Genomic DNA, 20,631 nt, shown 5'->3' on the forward strand with positions numbered 1-20,631 from the left:
AACTCCTGGCCTCAAGAGATTCTCCAGCCTCAGCCTCCCATGGTGCTGGGATTATAGGTGTGAGCTACCACATCTGGCCCAAGAGAATCAACGTGCTTTTTCTGAAAATGGTTATATTCTTAATTATACTGGCTCTTTGCATTCCCGTTGTCTCATTATTTAGAGGCAAATATCTAGACAGTTACAGGTAGATCTTTGACCACTTGTAGTTGTTTTTTTGTGTGTTTTTTGTTTGTTTCGAGACAGTGTTTCACTCTTCTTGCCCAGGCTGGAGTGCAATGGCACGATCTCGGCTCACCACAGCCTCCACCCTCCCAGTTCAAGCGATTCTCCAGCCTCAGCCTCCCAAGTAGCTGGGATTAAGGTATGCGCCACCACACTGGGCTAATTTTGTATTTTTAGTAGAGATGGGGTTTCTCCATGTTGGTCAAGCTGGTCTCAAACTCCCGACCTCAGGTGATCCACCCGCCTCGGCCTCCCAAAGTGCTGGGATTATAGGCGTGAGCCACCACACCCAGGCAGTAGTTGTTTTATGTTTACATACTAGATCGTGCTGGAGGGAAGGCCCATCAAAAAGCTCCCCTAACAAAATAACTTGACCCAAAAAATTGTATTATGACTTTTTATCAGAATATGCCGCTATTTTCCTCTTTGCAGACTATTAATCACTAGTGGCATATAATCTATAAAAAAAAGCCCATTTCTAGCATCTGCTTCAAAAATTTATTCTTAGCACATCTTAAAAATAGACAATTTTAATAATTTGCAATCTCCTTGAATGTCTGTAAATGTACCTGTAAAAAACTATTCTATTTTTATTTATGTAAGTTAAATCAACATTCCTTAGTGAGTCCTAATATATAACGATATTGCAAAATTCACATTATTCCTGAAATTTTAGTCAGTGAGCCATTCAAGTCTTATTTATGTGAAAAAAAAGCGTTCCAGATATATGAAAAGGCTTTGAAAAAATGTTTATAAGGAGAAAGTAAAGCAGGTTATCAGAAGAATGGTACAGAAACACGAAGTTTACAGATTTTCTTACATAAATGTTTCTTCACTTGCTATGTGCCCTTAGAATAATTTTCAGACTTTTAGTGTTTTTTGTTTTGTTTTGTTTTTGAGACAGTCTCACTCCTTCACCCAGGCTGGACTGCAGGGGCACGATCTCGGCTCCCTGCAACCTCTACCTCCCGGGTTCAAGTGATTCTCATGCCACCGCACCTGGCTAATTTTTGTATTTTTAGTAGAGACGGGGTTTGGGCCATGTTGGCTAGGCTGGTCTCGAATTCTTGACCTCAAGTGATCTGCCCACCTGTGCCTCCCAAAGTGCTGGGATTAGAGGTGTGAGCCACCATACCCGGCCACGGTGTTTTGTTTTTTAATCGTTTTCCCGAGTTGTACTTGTTCAGACTAAACCTCAATTGCAAGAGTCTGTAGCACTTGAGCTACAACCAACCACCCTCCCCACATCCCATCTGGGCAGCTGTAATCAAGAAGACAGGTTTCTTCCCCCCTCTCAACTCCTAAACGAGGGGGATACACCTTACTGGGAGAGGCAGACTGTCAACATTTCTCACCCTCTCCAATTCCAATTGAAGAAGTTAAATTTCTGATAACTACAGTCAAGAACTCTGGAGCTCCTTTATTCCACCCAACCCCCACTCACGGAATGAAGGCTCTACCCCAGGTTCATCAGCCCAAGAACACTGGGGCCCTAATTGCTCTTGCTCCAGCTATCTAATAGGGCAGTAGTTTCACACTGGGAAAACTTAGAAGATTCAGGCTATTGCTCCACCTAGCCCGTGGAGTAATGACTCAAAGATTTTGCCAAGGGTAAGAAGCAGTCTCTCAAAGGAACTAACTTTATTCAAACACTAACAGCCCTCTCAGAAACAATGGAGATACTGGTAGTAAGAAAATAAGAGGCTCCTCTCCATGAAGAGCAATAAGCTGAATAAGCAATAAGTAGTTTCACACTGGAAAAACTTAGAAGATTCAGGCTATTGCTCCACCTAGCGCATGGAGTAATGACTCAAAGATTTTGCCAAGGGTAAGAAGCAGTCTCTCAAAGGAACTAATTTTATTCAAACACTAACAGCCCAGAACCACTGGAGATACTGGTAGTAAGAAAATAAGTAGCTCCTCTCCATGAAGAGCAATAAGCTGAATCACAGGCCAGCTAGTTCTGAATGAACCTGAGAAACAGATACGTATGGAGAGCCCTACTAGGGTCAGAACCAACCTCAGGAGACTGGGCCTCAAAACTACACTTATCATAACTAAACTGGATCAGAGCATGGATCAAATTTAGGCCCCTCAGGCATTAATGAAAACAGTAGAGCAGTCAGCTGGGAATTAATGGAGCCTAACAGATGGGTTTGATATCAAATGAGGCAAACAGCTTTACAGAAAGATGGGGAAAGACACAGAAAACTCAGATAAATCACCCTCATCCCAAAGTGACTGTGAACAAACCCTTTACTCTGCACCTCAATCATTTTACTTTCCCTCATAAAGGAGATCAATATTTAAAATGAGTACAGCAAGGACTAAGAATAATTCTACATCACCACATTCATGGAATTATGAACAAATTAGATAATGTTCAGCAAAGCACTTTGTGAACTGAAGTACATCATGTATGGTGGATATCATTAACAAGTCAATCCATATAAGAGTAAAAAACAGTATAGAAAAAGGTAAGATGCTCTGTTCAAAGTATATGACTGGTAAGAATTAAAATCTGTGAAACTGATTACTACAAAAGACAACTTTGAAATAAATGGCTTAGTATACGCTGATGGTATAATAAAAACTGACTTGTTAACTAACAGAACAGGCTGGGCACAGTGGCGCATGCCTGTAATCCCAGCACTCTGGGAGACTGAAGCAGGCAAATCACTTAACGTCAGACATTAAGAGACCAGCCTAGCCAACGTGGCAAAACCTTACCTCTACTATTAATAAAAATACAAAAATTAGTCAGGCATGGTACCCACACCTGTAATCCCAAATACTGAGGAGGATGGGGCAGAAGAATCACCTGAACCCAGGAGGTGTAGACTATAGTAAGCCAAGATCATGCCACTGCAATCCAGCCTAGGTGACAGAGTAAAGCTCCGTCTCAAAAAAAAAAAAAAAAAAAAAAAAAATTTTAATAGAGCCAACAAATTAAATAACTTAGACGGTAATATAAATGTTTTGGGTTTTTGTTTTTGTTTTGTTTTGAGACAGTTTCGCTCTTGTTGCCCACGCTGGAGTGCAATGGCGCAACCTTGGCTCACCACAACCTCGGCTCACCGCAACCTCTGCCTCCCGGATTCAAGTGATTCTCCCACCTCAGCCTCTTGAATAGCTGGGATTACAGGCATGCACCACCACGCCTGACTAATTTTGTATCTTTAGTACAGACAGGGTTTCTCCATGTTGGTCAGGCTGGTCTTGAACTCCTGACCTCAGGTGATCCACCCACCTCGGCCTCCCAAAGTGCTGAGATTACAGGGGTGAGCCACCGCACCCGGCCACAAATGTACTTCTCTGCAAAGATATTATTACTCCTCCATGACTTAATTACATTTGTGTAAAAAATGAATGCAAGAGAAGCAGACAGAAAGAAAGATGCAGAAAGAGTACCTTTGTTGATGATGGTGGAGTAGGGAAATTAAGCCAGGCTGGAGCAAAGTCATGCTGCGCCATTTAGGTCCAGTCTCTCCAACTCAGTGAAACAAGGCTTCAACACCTCATGGCAAGTCCCTGTCATATAAAAATGGAAGGAATTAGACCTGCAGCTCCTGGCCAAAAATTATCGCCTTTATATTACAATGATCTTACTACTTACTACTATAGGATTCTATTTATAATGAAAATCTAGAAAAGACAAAACTATAGTGATAGAAAATAGATCAACTTGGAAGGGGAATGACCAAGAAAGAGGGAATTTTCTGGGTAACTGAGTATTATCTTGATCGTGGTGGTTATTACAACTGTACCCATTTGTCAAACCTCAAATTATAAACTTAAAACTGGCTTTTTCATAAAGTATACCTCAGTATAGCTTTTATTAAAAAATCAAATAGACAACTAGACATCAAATGTTTCCTGATATAACCCAAAATGAAATACAGAGTACCATCTATGATGTAGTCTTGTGCCCACCTAAAATAAAATTTGAAATCTGATTTAACTACCAATTAGCAGGACATTCAAGATGGAGAACAAGTTAAAGGACGTCTGGGGGAAGTGATAATCTAAAGGTTAAATGAGCTGGTTTCTACAACAAATAGTGGCTTTTAATGGGCAGATGAACTAAGAATCCTTTATGTGAACAAATCAACCTAAAAAAAAAAAAAAAGAAAATTATGAAACAATCAGAACTTTGAACATAAGCTGGATATTATTAAATGGCACTAAGGAATAATCACTTTAGATGTGATAATGGTATGGTGGTTATGATGTTTTAGAAGGAAGACACAGGCCAGGCGAAGTGGCTCATGCCTGTCATCCCAGCACTTTGGGAGGCCGAGGCGGGCAGATCACCTGAAGTCAGGAGTTCGAGACCAGCCTAGCCAACATGGTGAAACCCCATCTCTACTAAAATAAAAAATTAGTTGGGCATGGCGGTGCATGCCTGTAATCCCAGCTACTTGAGAGGCTGAGGCGGGAAAATTACTTGAACCTGGGAGGCAGAGGTTGCAGTAACCCAAGATCACACCACTGCACTCCAGCCTGGGCAACAGAGCAAGGCTCCCTCTCAAAAAAATAATAAAAAAAAAAAGACATATACTCAAATCTTTACAACTAAATTGATGATACATCTGGACTGTTTTAAAATAAACCAGAGAATGGGCCAGGCGAGGTGGCTCACGCATATAATCCCATCACTTTGGGGGAGCTGAGGCGGACAGGTGGATCACTTGAGGTCAGGAGTTCAAGACCAGCCTGGCCAGCATAGTGAAACCCTGTCTCTACCAAAAATACAAAAAAAAAAAAAAAATAGCTAGGTGTGGCGGTGTGCGCCTGTAATCCCAGCTACTCAGGAGGCTGAGGTAAGTGAATTGCGTTAACCCGGGAGATGGAGATTGCAGTGAGCCAAAATAGAGCCACTGCACTCCAGCCTGTGCGACAAGAGCAAAACTCCGTTTCAAAAAAAGAAAGAAAAAAAAAAAAGAAAAGAAAGGTTAAGAGTAACCAGATATAAAAAACAAATACAATTAGTTAAAACTGACAATGTAAGTGATAATGTTTAAATGCTCATATGGGCTGAGGGAGAAAAACTCTGATACAACTTGAAAACCTTAAGAGGAATTCCAATAAAACACTCATGAAACAAAATACAGGTTTTAAGACTATGTCTAACCAAAATATACTGCACATCACAAAAATTCAGGTATTCAGAGTCCTATTTATTTCTATTGGCATTAAATGTCAAAGTCTTGTGGAATAACAATGAAAACTAAGGTGTTTTAAAATTTATAAAAGATTTTTATCTTTTAACATGAAGTTAAATACTAAACGGTGCTTTGTGATACACACTTTTCCAACAACTTCCCAGCCAGAAACTTCAGAGAACTTAACCAAAAATGGGCTTGGCTCACGTATAATCCCAACACTTTGGGAGACTGAGGTGGGTGGATCACAAGGTCAGGAATTCGAGATCGGCCTGGCCAAAATGGTGAAACCCCATAAAAATACAAAAATTAGCAGGGCACGGTGGTGGGCACCTGTAATCCCAGCTTCTCAGGAGGCTGAGGCAGGAAAATCACTTGAACCTGGGAGGCAGAGGTTGCAGTGAGCCAAGATCGCGCCACTGCCCTCTAGCCTGGATGACAGAGCAAGACTGTCTCAAAAAAAAAAAAAAATTAAATTAAAATTGATAAATTTTCAAAAAGGCATATCATACAAAATGGTAAAAAGTTACGTAATGGCCGAGCACGACGGCTCACGCCTGTAATCCCAGCACTTTGGGAGGCCGAGGTGGGCAGATCACCTGAGGTTGGGAGTTTGAGACCAGCCTGACCAACACGGAGAAACCTCGTCTCTACTAAAACTACAAAATTAGCCGGGCGAGGTGGTGCATGCCTGTAATCCCAGCTACTCAGGAGGCTGAGGCAGGAGAATTGCTTGAACCCGGGAGGCGGAGGTTGCAGTGAGCAGAGATAGTGCCATTGCACTCCAGCCTGGGCAAGGAGGAAACTCTGTCTCCAACAACAACAACAAAAAATCCCTGGAGGCAAACCACTAAAATCACCTATTCATTTCTGCAATGTCTTTATATTAACTTTAATTTAAATCTAGTTCTTAAAGTATGGGCCTGGTGTGGAGGCTCACACCTGTAATCCCAGCACTCTGGGAGGTGAAGTGGGAGGCTCCCTTGAGCCCTGGAGTTTGAGGCCAGCCTAGGCAACATGGTAAGACTCCCATCTCAACAAAAAATTTTAAAAAACAGCGGAGTGTGGTGGTCCATGCCTGTAGTCCCAACTACTAGGGAGACTGAGGGAAAAGGATTGCTTGAGACCAGAAGTTTGAGGCTGCAGTGAGCTATGATTACGCCACTGTACTCCAGCCCAGGTGACAGAGAAGATCCTATCTCAAAAAAAGAAGTTAACTCATGTTCTGAAAAAGTATTTAAAAAAAAAAAAAAGCAAGTATATAAAGGCTAATTAAAGTTTCACAAATTCCACACCACTCGTCTTAACTGCACTGTGCCATCTGATTTTGTCTCATCTTCCTTTCCCTGTGTATGTTATGGGTTGAACTGTGTCCCCCCAACGAACAAGATTTGTATGTTGCAAGTCATAGCCCCCAATACCTCAAATGTAGCAATATTTGAAGATAAGGTCTTTAAAGAAGTGATTAACTGCAAATGAGGCAATTAGAGTGGGTTCTATTCCCATTAGACTGTGCCCTTTTAAGAAATTTGGACACATGCACAGATAAAAGGACCATGTGAAGAGGCAGCAAGCAGGCAGTCATTTGCAAGCCAAAGAGAGAGGTCTCAGAGACAACCAACCCTCTGTTGATGCCTCTATCCTGAACTTAGAACCTCCAAAACAGAGAAAATAAATGTCTGTTGTTTAAGCCACCCAGTCTGTGGTATTTGGTTATGGCAGCCCTAGTAAACTACAAACAACTTTAGAAATAGACCAACTAAAATGTTTACGTATTAAATATTTCCTTTACACATACACAACAACCAGGTACATACAGGAGACAACTACCCTCCCCCCAAAAAAAGGCAAATCAACAGTCCTACTAACAACTCAGGAGTCAGGATTCCACAGCTTATTAGAAATCTTCTACTGGCCCCCCACTACTAACTTTGACTGGCTTACTGGATTGTTATATCTGAAGGTCCCATGTGGACATAAAGAGTTTAAGATACACAAATACTGCTAGTATGAACACCCTAATTTTTTTCTCTGTCACCCAATTTACAATTTATTCATGACATCCATGAAGAATAAAAATTTCCCCAGGAGAAAGCTGGTTCTGAAAACAATAAAACCTAAGTGTACATCTTTAAGTGCACATGCCTGACTTTTTTTTAAAAAAAGATTATTCTTCAGACTGAAAAAGAATACACTTTGGCAAAAAATACACAAATAGATGAGACTTTTTTCTCTTTCTTGTTGTTTTATTTCTGACTCTACCAAATTTGTGCCACGTTTTCAAAGAAAAACTTACCCAAATTGATTTTGTCAGAATAACAGACTTACTGTCTTTAAAATGATTTCAGAGAACTTTAAAATAAGCTTTAAAATCACAAAGACCATCAAAAACACCCAAAATCAACCAATAGCTAAGGAATCCTAACTACAACCGAAGTACAGCGTAAAAATCCTCAATGAAATACTAGTAAACCAAATCTAGCAGCATATTAAAAGGATTAAACACCATACAAAGTAGTATTTTCCCAGGAATGCATGACTGACTCAACATACAAAAATCAATCAATAATACACCACACTAATAACATGAAAGAAAAATACCAAATGATCATCTTAATTGATGCAGAAAAAGCATTTGACAAAATCTAGCACCCTTTAATTATAAAAATACTCAACAAACTAGAAACAAGAAGGAAACTTGCTCAACCTGATAAACAGCATCTATAAAAAAACCATAGCACATCATCCTCAATGGTGAAAGACTGAAAGCTTTCCCCTTAAGATCGGGAACAAGACAAGAATGCCCTGCTTTCACAAGCTCTATTCAACACTGTAGTAGACGTTCTAACCATAGCAATTAGGCAAGAAAAGAAATGAAAGGCATCCTGAGCCACCACAGTGCAAAGCACCTGTAGTCCCAGATACTTGGGAGCCTGGGATGGGAGAAGTGCTAGAGCCCCACAGTTTGAGGCTGTAGACTGCTATAATGGCACCTGTGAAAAGTACTACACTCCAGCCAGGGGAACATAGTGAGAGAGTGTCATATCTTTTTAAAAGGCATCCAAATTGGGAAGGAAGAAGTAAAATTATTCCTATTCACAGATTACATGATCTTATATAAATTCTAAAAAGTCCAGAAAAAATATGTATTAGAGCTAATTAAATTCAGGAACGCTGCAAGATACAAGATCAACACACAAAAACAGCTCTTTGTGTATACACTATTAACAATCCAAAAAAGAAATTAAGAAAACAACTCAATTCTCAGTAAAATCCAAAAGCATAAAATACCTATAATAAATAAATATAACCAAAAAAATGTTAAGACTTGCACACCAAAAACTTATTAAGACAATGCTGAAAGAAATGTTAAAAGACCTAAACAGAAAGACATCCCTGGCCGGGCACAGTGGCTCAAGCCTGTAATCCCAGCACTTTGGGAGGCCCAGGCAGGTGGATCACATGAGGTCAAGAGTTTGACACCAGGCTGGCCAACATGGTGAAACCCCGTCTCTACTAAAATAAAAAATTAGCTGGGCATGGAGGCAGGCACCTGTAATCCCAGCTACTTGGAAGGCTGAGGTAGGAGAATCACTTGAACCCAGGAGGCAGAGGTTGCAGTGAGCTGAGATCACGCCATTGCACTCCAGCCTCGACGACAGGGTGAGACTCTGTCTCAAAAAAAAAAAAGAAAAAGAAAAAAGACAGACAGACATCGCTGTGTTTGAGGACTGGGAAACTTAACATTGTTAAGACGGCAACACTACCCAAACATGATCTACAGATTCAACGTAATCTCTGTTAAAATTCCAACACTCGGCCAAGCTACAGTGGTTCACGCCTATAATCCCAGCACTTTGGGAGGACGAGGTGAGCAGATCCCTTGAGCTCAGTGGCTCAGGACCAGCCTGGACAACATGGTGAACCCTGTCTCTACTAAAAATAAAAAAGTTAGCCAGGCATGGTGGCTCGTACCTGTGGTCCCAGCTACTTGGGACACTGAGGCGCAATGATCACTTGAGCCTGGGAAGTGGAGGTTGCAGTGAGCCAAGATCACACCACTGCACTCCAGCCTGAGCAACAAAATGAGACCCTACTGATATGGAAGGAGGCAAGGAAGTGCTGGGAAGGGAAGGGCATGGTCCCTGGCTAGGGCTCTGACCCCCTGAGAAAGAGTAAGACCCTACTGATACGGAAGTGGGCACGCAAGCGCTGGGAAGGGAAGGGCATGGTCCCTCGCTAGGGCTCCATCCCGGGTTCTGTGCCCACGGACCTAGGTGAGGACAGGCATTTCTGTTTTCCTGCCCAAATGGTGCATTTCCCAAGACCACTCTGCCAGTCACACCCCCACCGTGTGCCTATAAAAACCTCAGAGACTCTAGTAGGCAGAGACACAAGTGGCTGGACGTCATCGAGAGAGACATATCGGTGGAAGAACACAAATAGCTGGATGTCGAGGGGAGCATGCCGGTGGAAGACCACACTGACAGAGAGCAGGCTGGCAGGCCACTGACCAAAGAAGGGCGTGAGGTTTGGCTGGGTTTGGCTGGTGCAGTCAGAAAAGAGCCCAGGTCACTAGGCTGCAGGACTCCAGGGGAAAACACCCTCCCACTCCATCTCCCTCCTGGCTTCCCATCCATCTGCTGGAAACTTCCACTCAATAAAACCTTGCACTCGTTCTCCAAGCCCACGTGTGATCTGATTCTTCCCATACACCAAGGCAAGAAAGCCCTCTGTCCTTGCGATAAGGCAGGGCGTCTAACTGAGCTAACACAAGCCACCTACTGATGGCTAGACTAAAAGGGCACCCTGTAACACATGCCCACTGGGGCTTCAGGAGCTGTAAACATTCACCCCTAGGTGCTGCCGTGGGGTCGGAGTCCTACAGCCTGCCCTGTCTGCATGCTCTCCCTAAAGATTTCAGCAGCGGGGTGCCAAAGAAGCAAGCCACACCCCATCACACGCCCTGCAAGGGGGATAAGAGAACTTAGCACTGTTTCACTATTTCAAAAAAGAAAAAAAATCCGGCCGGGCACGGTGGCTCACACTTGTAATCCCAGCACTTTGGGAGGCCGAGGCGGGCAGACCACGAGGTCAGGAGATAGAGACCACGGTGAAACCCCGTCTCTACTAAAAATACAAAAAATTAGCCGGGCGTGGTGGCGGGCGCCTGTAGTCCCAGCTACACGGAGAGGCTGAGGCAGGAGAATGGCGTGAACCCGGGAGGCGGAGCTTGCAGCGAGCCAAGATCGCACCACTGCACTCCAGCCTGGGTGAGAGAGTGAGACTCCGTCTCAAAAAAAAAAAAAAAAAATCCAACACTTTCTTTTGTGCAGAAATAAAAAAGGCCATTCTCAATTTCCTTTGGAAGTGCAAGGGGCCCTAAACATCCAAAAACAATGCAGAAAAAGAATAAAGTTACAGAACTCACACTTCCCTATTTCAAAACTTACTTTACAGTAATAGTGAGCTGGCCATTTGTAGATCTTAGGAAAAATATTCAAGTCCTTTGCCCATTCTGATTATTTTTCAAGACAAAGTCTCACTCTATCACCCAGGCTGGAGTACAGTGGCACTACCATGACTCAATGCAGCCTCCACTGCCTGGGTGCAAACGACCCTACCACCTCATCCTCCCAAGTGGCTGGGTATATAGGCATGCCCCACCACACCCAGCTAATTTTAAAAATATTTTTCGTAGAGATAGGGTCTATGTTGCCCAGGTTGGTCTCAAACTCCTGGAATCAAGCAATCCTCGCACCTTGGCCATAGTGATCAAAACCGTACTATGGCCTAAGAACAGACATATAAACCAGACATAAGCCCACACATCTATATCCAAGTTATTTTCAACAAGAGTGCTAAGATCATTCAATACGGAATTGTCTTTTCAAAAACACAGACCGAGACAACTAAATAGCCATTGGACCCCCCTACCCAAACCATATACAAAAATAAACTCAGCTGGGTGCAGTAGTTCACGCCTGTAATCCCAGCACTTTGGGAGGCCAAGGCAGGTGGATCACTTGAGGTCAGGAGTTCGAGGCCAGCCTGGCCAACATGGCAAAACCCAACATGGCATCGTTGTAGGTGCCTGTAATCCCAGTTACTTGGGAGGCTGAGGCAGGACAATAGCTTGAACCCGGGAGGCAGAGGTGGCAGTGAGCCGGGATCATGCCACTACACTCCAGCCTGGGCAACAGAGCAAGATTCTGTCTCAAAAATAAATAAATAAAATAAACTCAAAATAAATCACAGACCTAAATATAAAAACAAAAACTATAAAACTCTTAGAAGAAAACAGGGAGATAAAGCTTCCTTACCTTGGATTTGGCAATGAATTCTTAAATATGACACCAAAACCAAGAGTAACAAACAAACAAACAAAAAAAAACTGAACTTCATGAAAATTTAAAACATGTGCAAAGAATATTATCTATAAAGTAAAAAGACAACTGACAGAATAGAAGAAAATATATGCACCTCATATCTAATAAGGTCTAGTATCCAGAATATATAAAGAACTCTTACAACTCAACAACAGACAACTCAATTTTAAAATGTACAAAGGGCCAAATGTAGTGGCTTTGCCTGTAATCCCAGCACTTTGGGAGGCCAAGGCAGGAGGATCACTTGACCCAGGAGTTTGAGACTAACCTGGGCAACAGAGTGAGTCCCTATCTCTACAAAAAATTTTTTAAAACTTAGCCAGGTGTGGTGGGGCACACCTGTATTCCCAGCCACTCAGGAGGCTGAGGTGGGAGGATCGCCTGTGACCAGGAGGGGGGTACTGCAGTGAGCCTTGATAGTGCCAGTGCATTATAACCTGAGTAGCAGAACAAGATCCTGTCTCAAAAAATATATAAATAAAATAAATAATAAAATAAAAATGGGCAAAGCACTTGAATATTTCCCCAAGAAGATAAACAACTGGCCAATAACCACATAAAATATACTCAATATCATTAGGGAAATGCAAATCAAAACCACAATGAAATACTAGTTCGCTCCCATTAGAATGGCTATAATCAAAACAAGAAAAAAAAAAACAGAAAATAAATGTTAGCAAAGATGTGGAAAAACCAGAACCCCTGTATATTGCTGGTATGAAGGTAAAAGGGTTCAACAACTGTAGAAGTTTGGCAATTCCTTAAAAAGTCAAACACACAATTACCACAACTCAGAAATACCATTGCTAGGTATATACACAGAAGAATTGAAAAAGGATGCTCAAATTGTTGTACACCAGTGTTCAAAACAGCACTATTCACAGTAGCCAAAAGGTAGAAACACCCCAAATGTCCATCAATAGACAAAAGAACAAAATGTGGCATACACAATGAAATCTTAACGATCAAAAGGAATGAATTACTAACACATGCTGAGTATAAACGTCAAAAACAAAGAGAAGCCAGAGACAAAAGATCACGTTGTATACCTCAAGTTATAAGAAGTATCCATAACAGGTAAATTCATAGAGACAAAAAGCAGATTGGTGTTACTAGAGACTGTTGGGAGGGTGGAATGCGGGTGACAGCTTAGAGACAGTTTTCTTTTGGGGTGATGAAAACATTCCAGAACTCAATAGAGGTAGAGGCTTGAAAACACTATGAATGTACTAAATGCCAATGAATTGTATGCTTTGAATGATTAACTTTATGTGATATTATTTTTACTTTAATAAAAGTAAGTAGAGTACTATATTATAATCTCTTGAAGAAATTAAAAAACATAAATCCAGATAAATATAAATGTATGTAAATTTAGGAAACAGGTTATTCTATAATTTCTAAGTACCTCGTCCCCCCAAAAAATTAATTGCAGCTTTGCAGTGAAATAGCCTGGCAAATGCGCCCTTAATTAACAAATCAAAGTGAACAACACCAGTAACAGAACAAACTGATATTGTGTGCCTGAACAAAACAAGCACCACTTGCTTCTGTAATATTCTAGACCAAAGGTAAATAACCTGAATCTAAACATGAGAAAAGCCAAACCTGAGAGACACACTAATATAACTGACCCAAAATTTTCAAAAGTGTCAGGTTTAAATTCAAGGAAAATAATTTTTAAAAATCAATCAAGCCAGGCAAAGTGGCTCATGCCTATAATCCCAGCACTTTGGGAGGCCCAGGTGGGGGGATCGCCCAAACCCAGGAGTTTGAGACCAGCCTGGTCAATGTGGCAAAATCCAATCTCTACCAAAAAAATACAAAAATTAGCCAGGTGTGGTGGTGCAGGCCTGTTGTCCCAGCTACTCAGGAGGCTGAGGCAGGAGGATGGTTTGGGCCTGGGAGGTGGAGGTTATAGTAAGCCAAGATTGAGCCACTGTACTCCAGCCTGGGTGACAGAGCCAGACTGACCCAAAAAACACCAAAACAAAACAAACAAAAAAAAACAAGCTGTAAAACATGTTTATTCTATTTTTGAGTCATGTTTTTAACTTTTAAAAACTATGATTTTTATTCTACTGAATTGTTTGCTTCAGTTTTAACATAATTAACGAAACTTTATTAATACTTAGTAGACATCTACTGCATGCTAAGTGATCTACAGACTTCCCTTGTTGATTCTGATTCAATGGTACTTAAGCACTGCATAGAAATCTTTTTTAAAATAAATACTAAGAGTTACGGGTCATCAGATAAGGATGGTAAATGCCCTACTATTCAAAGAAGAAAACAACCCAAGGAACATGGCCTCTAAAGGTAGCAAAAATTCTATTGCTTCCCTATTTTTTAGATGTTTGGTCCAGAAAGAAGTATCCAATGTCTTATCTGTTAGTTACCAAGCTATCTGTTTACAGATCACATGATCTGAAATATGAAACTGCATTCATAAATTTTTAAGAAATCTAGGTTATTAGAAAGTCCTAACATTTGAAAACTTCCATTTCAATGTTCCTCTTATCTTAAATTTGTTAGATTCCATCCTCTTCAGTTTACCTCTTAAGCTGTCAGCACCTTTCTATGCTCTTTTTCTTTTTTTTTTTTTTGTTGAGACAGAATCTTGCTCTGTCACCCAGGCTGGAGTACAGTGGTACAATCTTGGGTCACTGCAACATCCCGCTTCTGGGTTCAAGCAGTTCTCGTGTCTCAGCCTCCCAAGTAGCTGGGATTACAGATGTGTAGCACCACGTGGGCCTGGGTAAATTTTTCTGTATTTTTAGTAGAGACAGGGTTTTGCCATGTTGCCCAGGCTGGTCTGGAACTCCTGTCCTCAAGTGATCTGCCCGCCTTGGCCTCCCAAAGTATGAGGAGTACAGGGGTCTATTTGTTAAATTATTCCACATGAAAACTGCTATAAATGTATGTAAGTACATACATACATACATATACATAAATATGGTACGTTCAGCCTCCTAAGAAAAATAAGGTGAAAAAAGCATTATATTCTGGAAACAAGATGCTTTTAATTCTCAATTTCTGAGACATATTAAAGATGCAACACACAAAATATAATTGAAGTTCAAAACTTACAATGAACTTAACTTTCATATAAACTTCACTACCACAAGAAAATAAGCCTTACTCTCCATAAGGTAAACAAATTTCTACTTATTGAGCTTCTCTTTCCTCACAAACTGAAGCCAACTGAGTCATCCCTGAAATTTATTCTAACAGCCTATGGAATCCTTCTTTGTTTTAAAGATTAGCAAGTTTTAATTTAGAAATATATTGCAAACAGTATGAACTCACTGGGATAAAATTTAATTTAAATCAACTCATTTATTGAATAGCTATTAATAATATGAGCAATATGGCCTAAGCACTGGAAGATACAAGGCATAAGAGAGGGCATTCCTGCCTCTAACAGCTTACGATCTAATAGCATTAACAAATAACTGTAATACAATGTTGCTGCCTCAAATCCTCTTAGAAGTGTAGACACAAGCAATTTTTTCTCTGAAATATTTACCAAAGAATGTCATCACTTCAAGGGTTCAAATGATAGATAAGCTTTAAAAAAAAAAATATGCTGCTGGGCACGGTGGCTCATGCCTGCAGTCCTAGCACTTTGTGAGGCTGAAACAGGCTGATCACTGTAGGTCAGGAGTTCAAGACCAGCCTGGCCAACATGGTGAAACCCCGAGTCTACTAAAAATACAAAAATTAGACAAGCTTGGTGGCATGCGCCTATAATCCCAGCTACTCAGGATGCTGAGGCAGGCGAATCACTTCAACCTGGGAGGTGAAGGTTGCAGTGAGCCAAGATCAGGCCATTTGCACTCCAGCCTGGTGACAAGAGTGAAACTCCATCTCAAAAAACAAAAACAGAAACAACGCTGGAGCCAGGCCCAGTGGTTCACGCCTACAATCCTAGCACTTTGGGAGGCCAAGGCAGGCCGACTGCTTGGGCCCAGGAGTTTCAGACCAGCCTGGTCAACATGGCGAAACCTCACCTCTACAAAAACTAGCCGAGCGTAGTGGCATGCACCCATAGTCCCAGCTACTAGGAAGGTTGAGGTAGGAGGATCACCTGAGCCTGGGAAGTCAAGGCTACAGTGATCAATGATCGCTCCATTACACTCCAGCCTAGGCAACCAAGTGAGACGCCATTTCAAAAAAAAAAAAGCCAGACTAACTTAAATTTTAAAAAGGCAGAATTATGAAAGATTAAAGTAATTTGCCCCTAAGCTACAAGAGCCAATAAATGACAGAAACTAGGCAATGTCAACCTAGGTCCCCCTGCCTCAAAAGCCCACTTTTTCACTACAGTATCTGTCTCAAATGTTCCCACAGCAACTACTGAATGTTAACAAACCCATTCTCCTGACCTCCAAAGACATTTTTCAGAAAGTAACCAAATAACCCGTCTTCAAGACCTGTTTAACAAGTTAATGAAATTTCTGCGTTGCACTACAATATCCATGTGTTCTAATATAAAAAAGAATGTTTACTTACTATCAAGTAAAATAACCTTACAGCAAGAGGCCACCTTAGGTGTCGGCTACCCTAGGTGTTTCTTAAGCAATTTGTATAAAAAAACACTGCTGAACTATGTAAAATCCTACAGATGGCTTAGTTCAACATGGACAAAAATAAGGCTACATGACTACGGTATTATCAAAAAGAACTATCTGGCCAGATGCAGTGGCTCATGCCTATAATTCCAGCACTTAGGAGTTCGAGACCAGCCTGGGTGACACAGTGAAACATCATCCCTACTAAAAATTTTTCAAAATTAGGAGACCAATTTGAGTAATAACTCCATCTCCCGTGTGGCATGGGCAGCAATGCATCAATTAAAGTCTTTCTTTACTGGGAAAAAAAAAAATTAGCTGCACATGGTAGCACACACTTGTAGTCCCAGTTTCTCAGGAGGCTGAGGCAGAAGGATCACGAGCCTGAGCAACAGAGCAGGGCCCTGACTCAAAAAGAGAAATACCTGACAATTACCTCATACAATACAGAATTTAACTTTTTAAAAAACAAGGCTCATGGCCGAACACAGTCGCTCATGCCTGTAATCCAAGCACTCTGGGAGGCTGAGGGCAGATTACCCAAGATCAGGAGTTCGAGACTAGCCTGGCCAAGATGGTGAAACCCTGTCTCTACTAAAAATACAAAAATTAGCCAGGCATGGGCCAGGCACGGTGGCTCAAGCCTGGAATCCCAGCACTTTGGGAGGCCGAGGTGGGCGAATCACGAGGTCAGGAGATCAAGACCATCCTAACACAGTGAAACCCCATCTCTACTAAAAATACAAAATAGCCAGGCGTGGTGGCTGGCGCCTGTAGTCCCAGCTATTTGTTAGGCTGAGGCAGGAGAATGGCGTGAACCCAGGAGGCGAAGCTTGCAGTGAGCCAAGATCATGCCACTGCACTCCAGCCTGGCCAACAGAGTGAGACTCCATCTCAAAAAAAAAAAAAAAAAAAAAAAAATTAGCCAGGCATGGTGGCAGCCACCTGTAATCCCAGCTACTCAGGAAGTTGAGAATAGCCTGAGCCCAGGAGATGGAGACTGCAGTGAGCCAAGTTCATGCCCCTGTACTCCAGCTGGGCAACAAGGGTGAGACTCTGTCTCAAAAAACACAAAACAAAACAAAAAACAGGGTTCATATACTAGAATCAATAATTACCAAGGAGCTGCTAATGTACCATCCCTTAAGATACAAAAGTAAGTTTTGTTATTTAAAATTTTCAGGCCAGGCACAGTGGCTGACACCTGTAATCTCAGCACTTTGGGAGGCCGAGGCGGGAGAATCACAAGGTCAGGAGTTCGAGGCCAGCCTGGCCAACTTGGTGAAACCCTGTCTCTACTAAAGATGCAAAAAATTAGCCAGCCATGGTGGTGCATGCCTGTAATCCCAGCTACTCGGGAGGCTGAGGCAGGAGAATCACTTGAACCCAGGAGGCAGGTGGCAGTGAGCCGAGATCGTGCCACTGCACTCCAGTCTGGCAGACAGTATGATACTCCATCTTAAAAACAAAAAAAATCGAACTTATTTACTCAAGACACAGAAACTACAATGCTTTATGTTTTGTTTTAATTAAGCAGAAAATGAAATTACCTTCTCAAGGAATAATATAGAAAGAACATGGAATTTATCATCGTTTCTCCCTGCCTGCACCCGTGCCTTGGCCAGCAGCATAATTCTAAAACGAAAGAAAGAAAAGGAAGGAAAGGGAAGGAAGTGGGGGGGGCGGGGAATGGAGGGGTGGGGCGAGATGAGGTGAGGCAACAAAGTCACTTTAAGAATGGGCCACAGAGCAAGACTTCGTCTCAAAAAAAAAAAAAAAAAAAAAAAAAAAGAAGAATTTCAAGTAAGGGCCAGGCACAGTGGCTCATGCCCGTAAACCTAGCACTTTGCGGTGGGTAGATCACTTGAAGTCAAGAGTTCCAAAAGAAAAAAAAAACCATTGTTAAAAATACATCTGAAACCACTAGGTCTAGTCAACCAAACACCACTTAATATATTCCAGGTATACCTAAATTATAGTAGTATTGAACAGCACACAGCAGTATGAGAAATCAGAACTTAACCCAGCAGGCAAGGGAAGTATTTAGAAGTTTTAAAGTGACAATTATATATCTGGTAGTATGCTTTCAGAAAATAAATCTTGGGGGAAGGGATAGCATTAGGAGATATACATAATGTAAATGACAAGTTAATGGGTGCAGCACACCAACGTGGCACATGTATACATATGTAATAAACCTGCACGTTGTGCACATGTACCCTAGAACTTAAAGTATAATAAAAATATAGATATAAAAAAAGAAAAGAAAATAAATCTCATAGCAATGTGTTAAAGGAAGGGGAAGTGTCACCTTTCAATTCTTATCTCCTTCAGCCACTTTCCTTTCCAGGGCTAACCCAATACACCACATTACTGGTTTCCCCTGTATCCCTATGGCTGCTCCTCCTCAGTCTCATCAGGTTCTGCCCATCCCTAATGTTCATATATCCCAATGTCTAGTCCTAGTTCTAACACTAATAATATATAAAACAGTAAGTCAAAAACTATAAAAAATAGAAACTAAATACTATGACACAGCTGACTTTTGTTATATACAAAACAAGAATATCACTAGTTTTACTTCACAGGAGTATGATTACATACAACTATTTTGTATGTTAAAAGAACATAAATTGATATAGTAGTACTCTGAAAGAACACAGAAAAGAACTGTACTAAGTGTACCCTGCCATTGTAAATGTACTCTTTGATTTTGTTTGAGAAATATTTATTGGAGTCCAAATCATGATTAATTCATATTAAATCCTACTTTATCATCATGAGATACAGTAAGATTTTTCCTGTTTAACAGATGCCTATTACCTAAAGAAACAAAATACTTTTAAGCATAAAATTATTGCAACTGCAAAGCCAAACAATATATTCATAACTGGAAAAAAACAAAATGTGAAATAAATGACACTGACGTACCAAAAAGAGTTAAATAATTACTAATAAATATTTATTTGAGACAGTCTCACTATGTCACCCAGGCTGCAACCTCCGCCTCTGAGGTTCAAGCAATTCTCCTGCCTCAGCCTCCCGAGTAGCTGGATTACAAGCACGCGCCACCATGCTCGGCTAATGTTTGTATTTTTAATAGAGACAAGGTTGCACCATGTTGGCCAGGCTGGTCTCGAACTCCTGACCTCAAGCAATCCGCCCGTCTCAGCCTCCCAAAGTGCTGAGATTACAGGTGTGACTGCACCCGGCCTAATAAATATTTATAAATAACTATAAAAAACTAAGAAAACTATGGTAACCACTACCATAATAGAAATATAAAAATACTCGATTTACACAAAATACTGAACTTGTTTATTCTGTTCATTAGTACCCATTACAAATACAACAGGATTTCAAGTTCATGATGGCATCCTGACTTCAAAGATCCCATTAAAAAGGCAAAACAAAGGAGTTAAAGAATAATAAAGGAATAAAACTGTGATAATGAAAAGGCCATGAGCCACTTCATGAGATTTTTGGAATGACATAAATGAAAGCATAATAACTGATGAAACTAGACAATGAAAGCCAAGGCCTAGAATACATGTGGAAGGTAGAATACAGTGGGAAGCTGATCTGCTCCCTAGAATGCTGAAATGATTTAGGACTGCAAAACTGCAGATACAAAGGACGGCAGAGTGGGAAATGGGATTGAAAAGAAGTAGCTGAAAAACTTGAATGCACAATTGTCTACATGAATATAAGCAAACACATAAACATAACGACACCCAAACAAAAAGGAAAGGCAGATTCTCTCAAACACAAATAAGGAGCTAATATGGGTTCTGGCACCAAAAGATATTTGGCTTTTCAGGGTCCTAGAACATTGACAGCCGTTCCATAAGCACTGCTCACATACACATAACTCTCAACTTTTTATTGCCTCATTCTTAAATATGTACTAATAATCATCAAACATTTTAAGCAAAGTAGCAAATGAAAGAGATCATTAAAAAAACTATTAACAAAAAGGAAACAAAGAATTTAAGAAATAACTAGCAAGATAAATGAATTTTTCAGAACCAAGGACAAAGAACAACTTCTAGAAAGAAAACATCTGCCTGCAAATGAAGAAAAAAATGAGACATCAAGCAAAAAAAATTGAAGCAGGCCGGGCGCGATGGCTCCCGCCTGTAATCCCAGCACTTTGAGAGGCTGACGTGGGTGGATCACCTGAGGTCAGGAGTTCTAGACCAGCCTGGCCAACATGGCAAAACCCCATCTCTACTAAAAATACAAAAACTTAGATGGGCATGGTGGCGGGCGCCTGTA

At 41.1% G+C, this 20,631-nt stretch overlaps 1 protein-coding gene across 21 annotated transcripts in view; it reads right to left on the reverse strand.

The window, feature by feature from the left end:
• The window catches only part of GPBP1 (GC-rich promoter binding protein 1), a 91,086-nt gene that overhangs the window by 46,463 nt on the left and 23,992 nt on the right, over nucleotides 1-20,631 (reverse strand). For 20 of the 21 annotated variants that reach the window (XM_063622632.1, XM_055251487.2, XM_063622638.1 and 17 more), the window contains one exon: nucleotides 3,637-3,756. The exons of the other annotated variant lie outside the window; for it this stretch is intronic. In XM_063622632.1, coding sequence (XP_063478702.1) covers nucleotides 3,637-3,699 — 63 coding nt within the window. In that variant the 5' untranslated portion in view covers nucleotides 3,700-3,756. The remainder of the gene's footprint in view (nucleotides 1-3,636; nucleotides 3,757-20,631) is intronic. 21 annotated transcript variants of the gene reach the window in all.

This window comes from Symphalangus syndactylus, chromosome 18 (genome assembly GCF_028878055.3).
Source record: "Symphalangus syndactylus isolate Jambi chromosome 18, NHGRI_mSymSyn1-v2.1_pri, whole genome shotgun sequence".
Classification (NCBI taxonomy): domain Eukaryota; kingdom Metazoa; phylum Chordata; class Mammalia; order Primates; family Hylobatidae; genus Symphalangus; species Symphalangus syndactylus.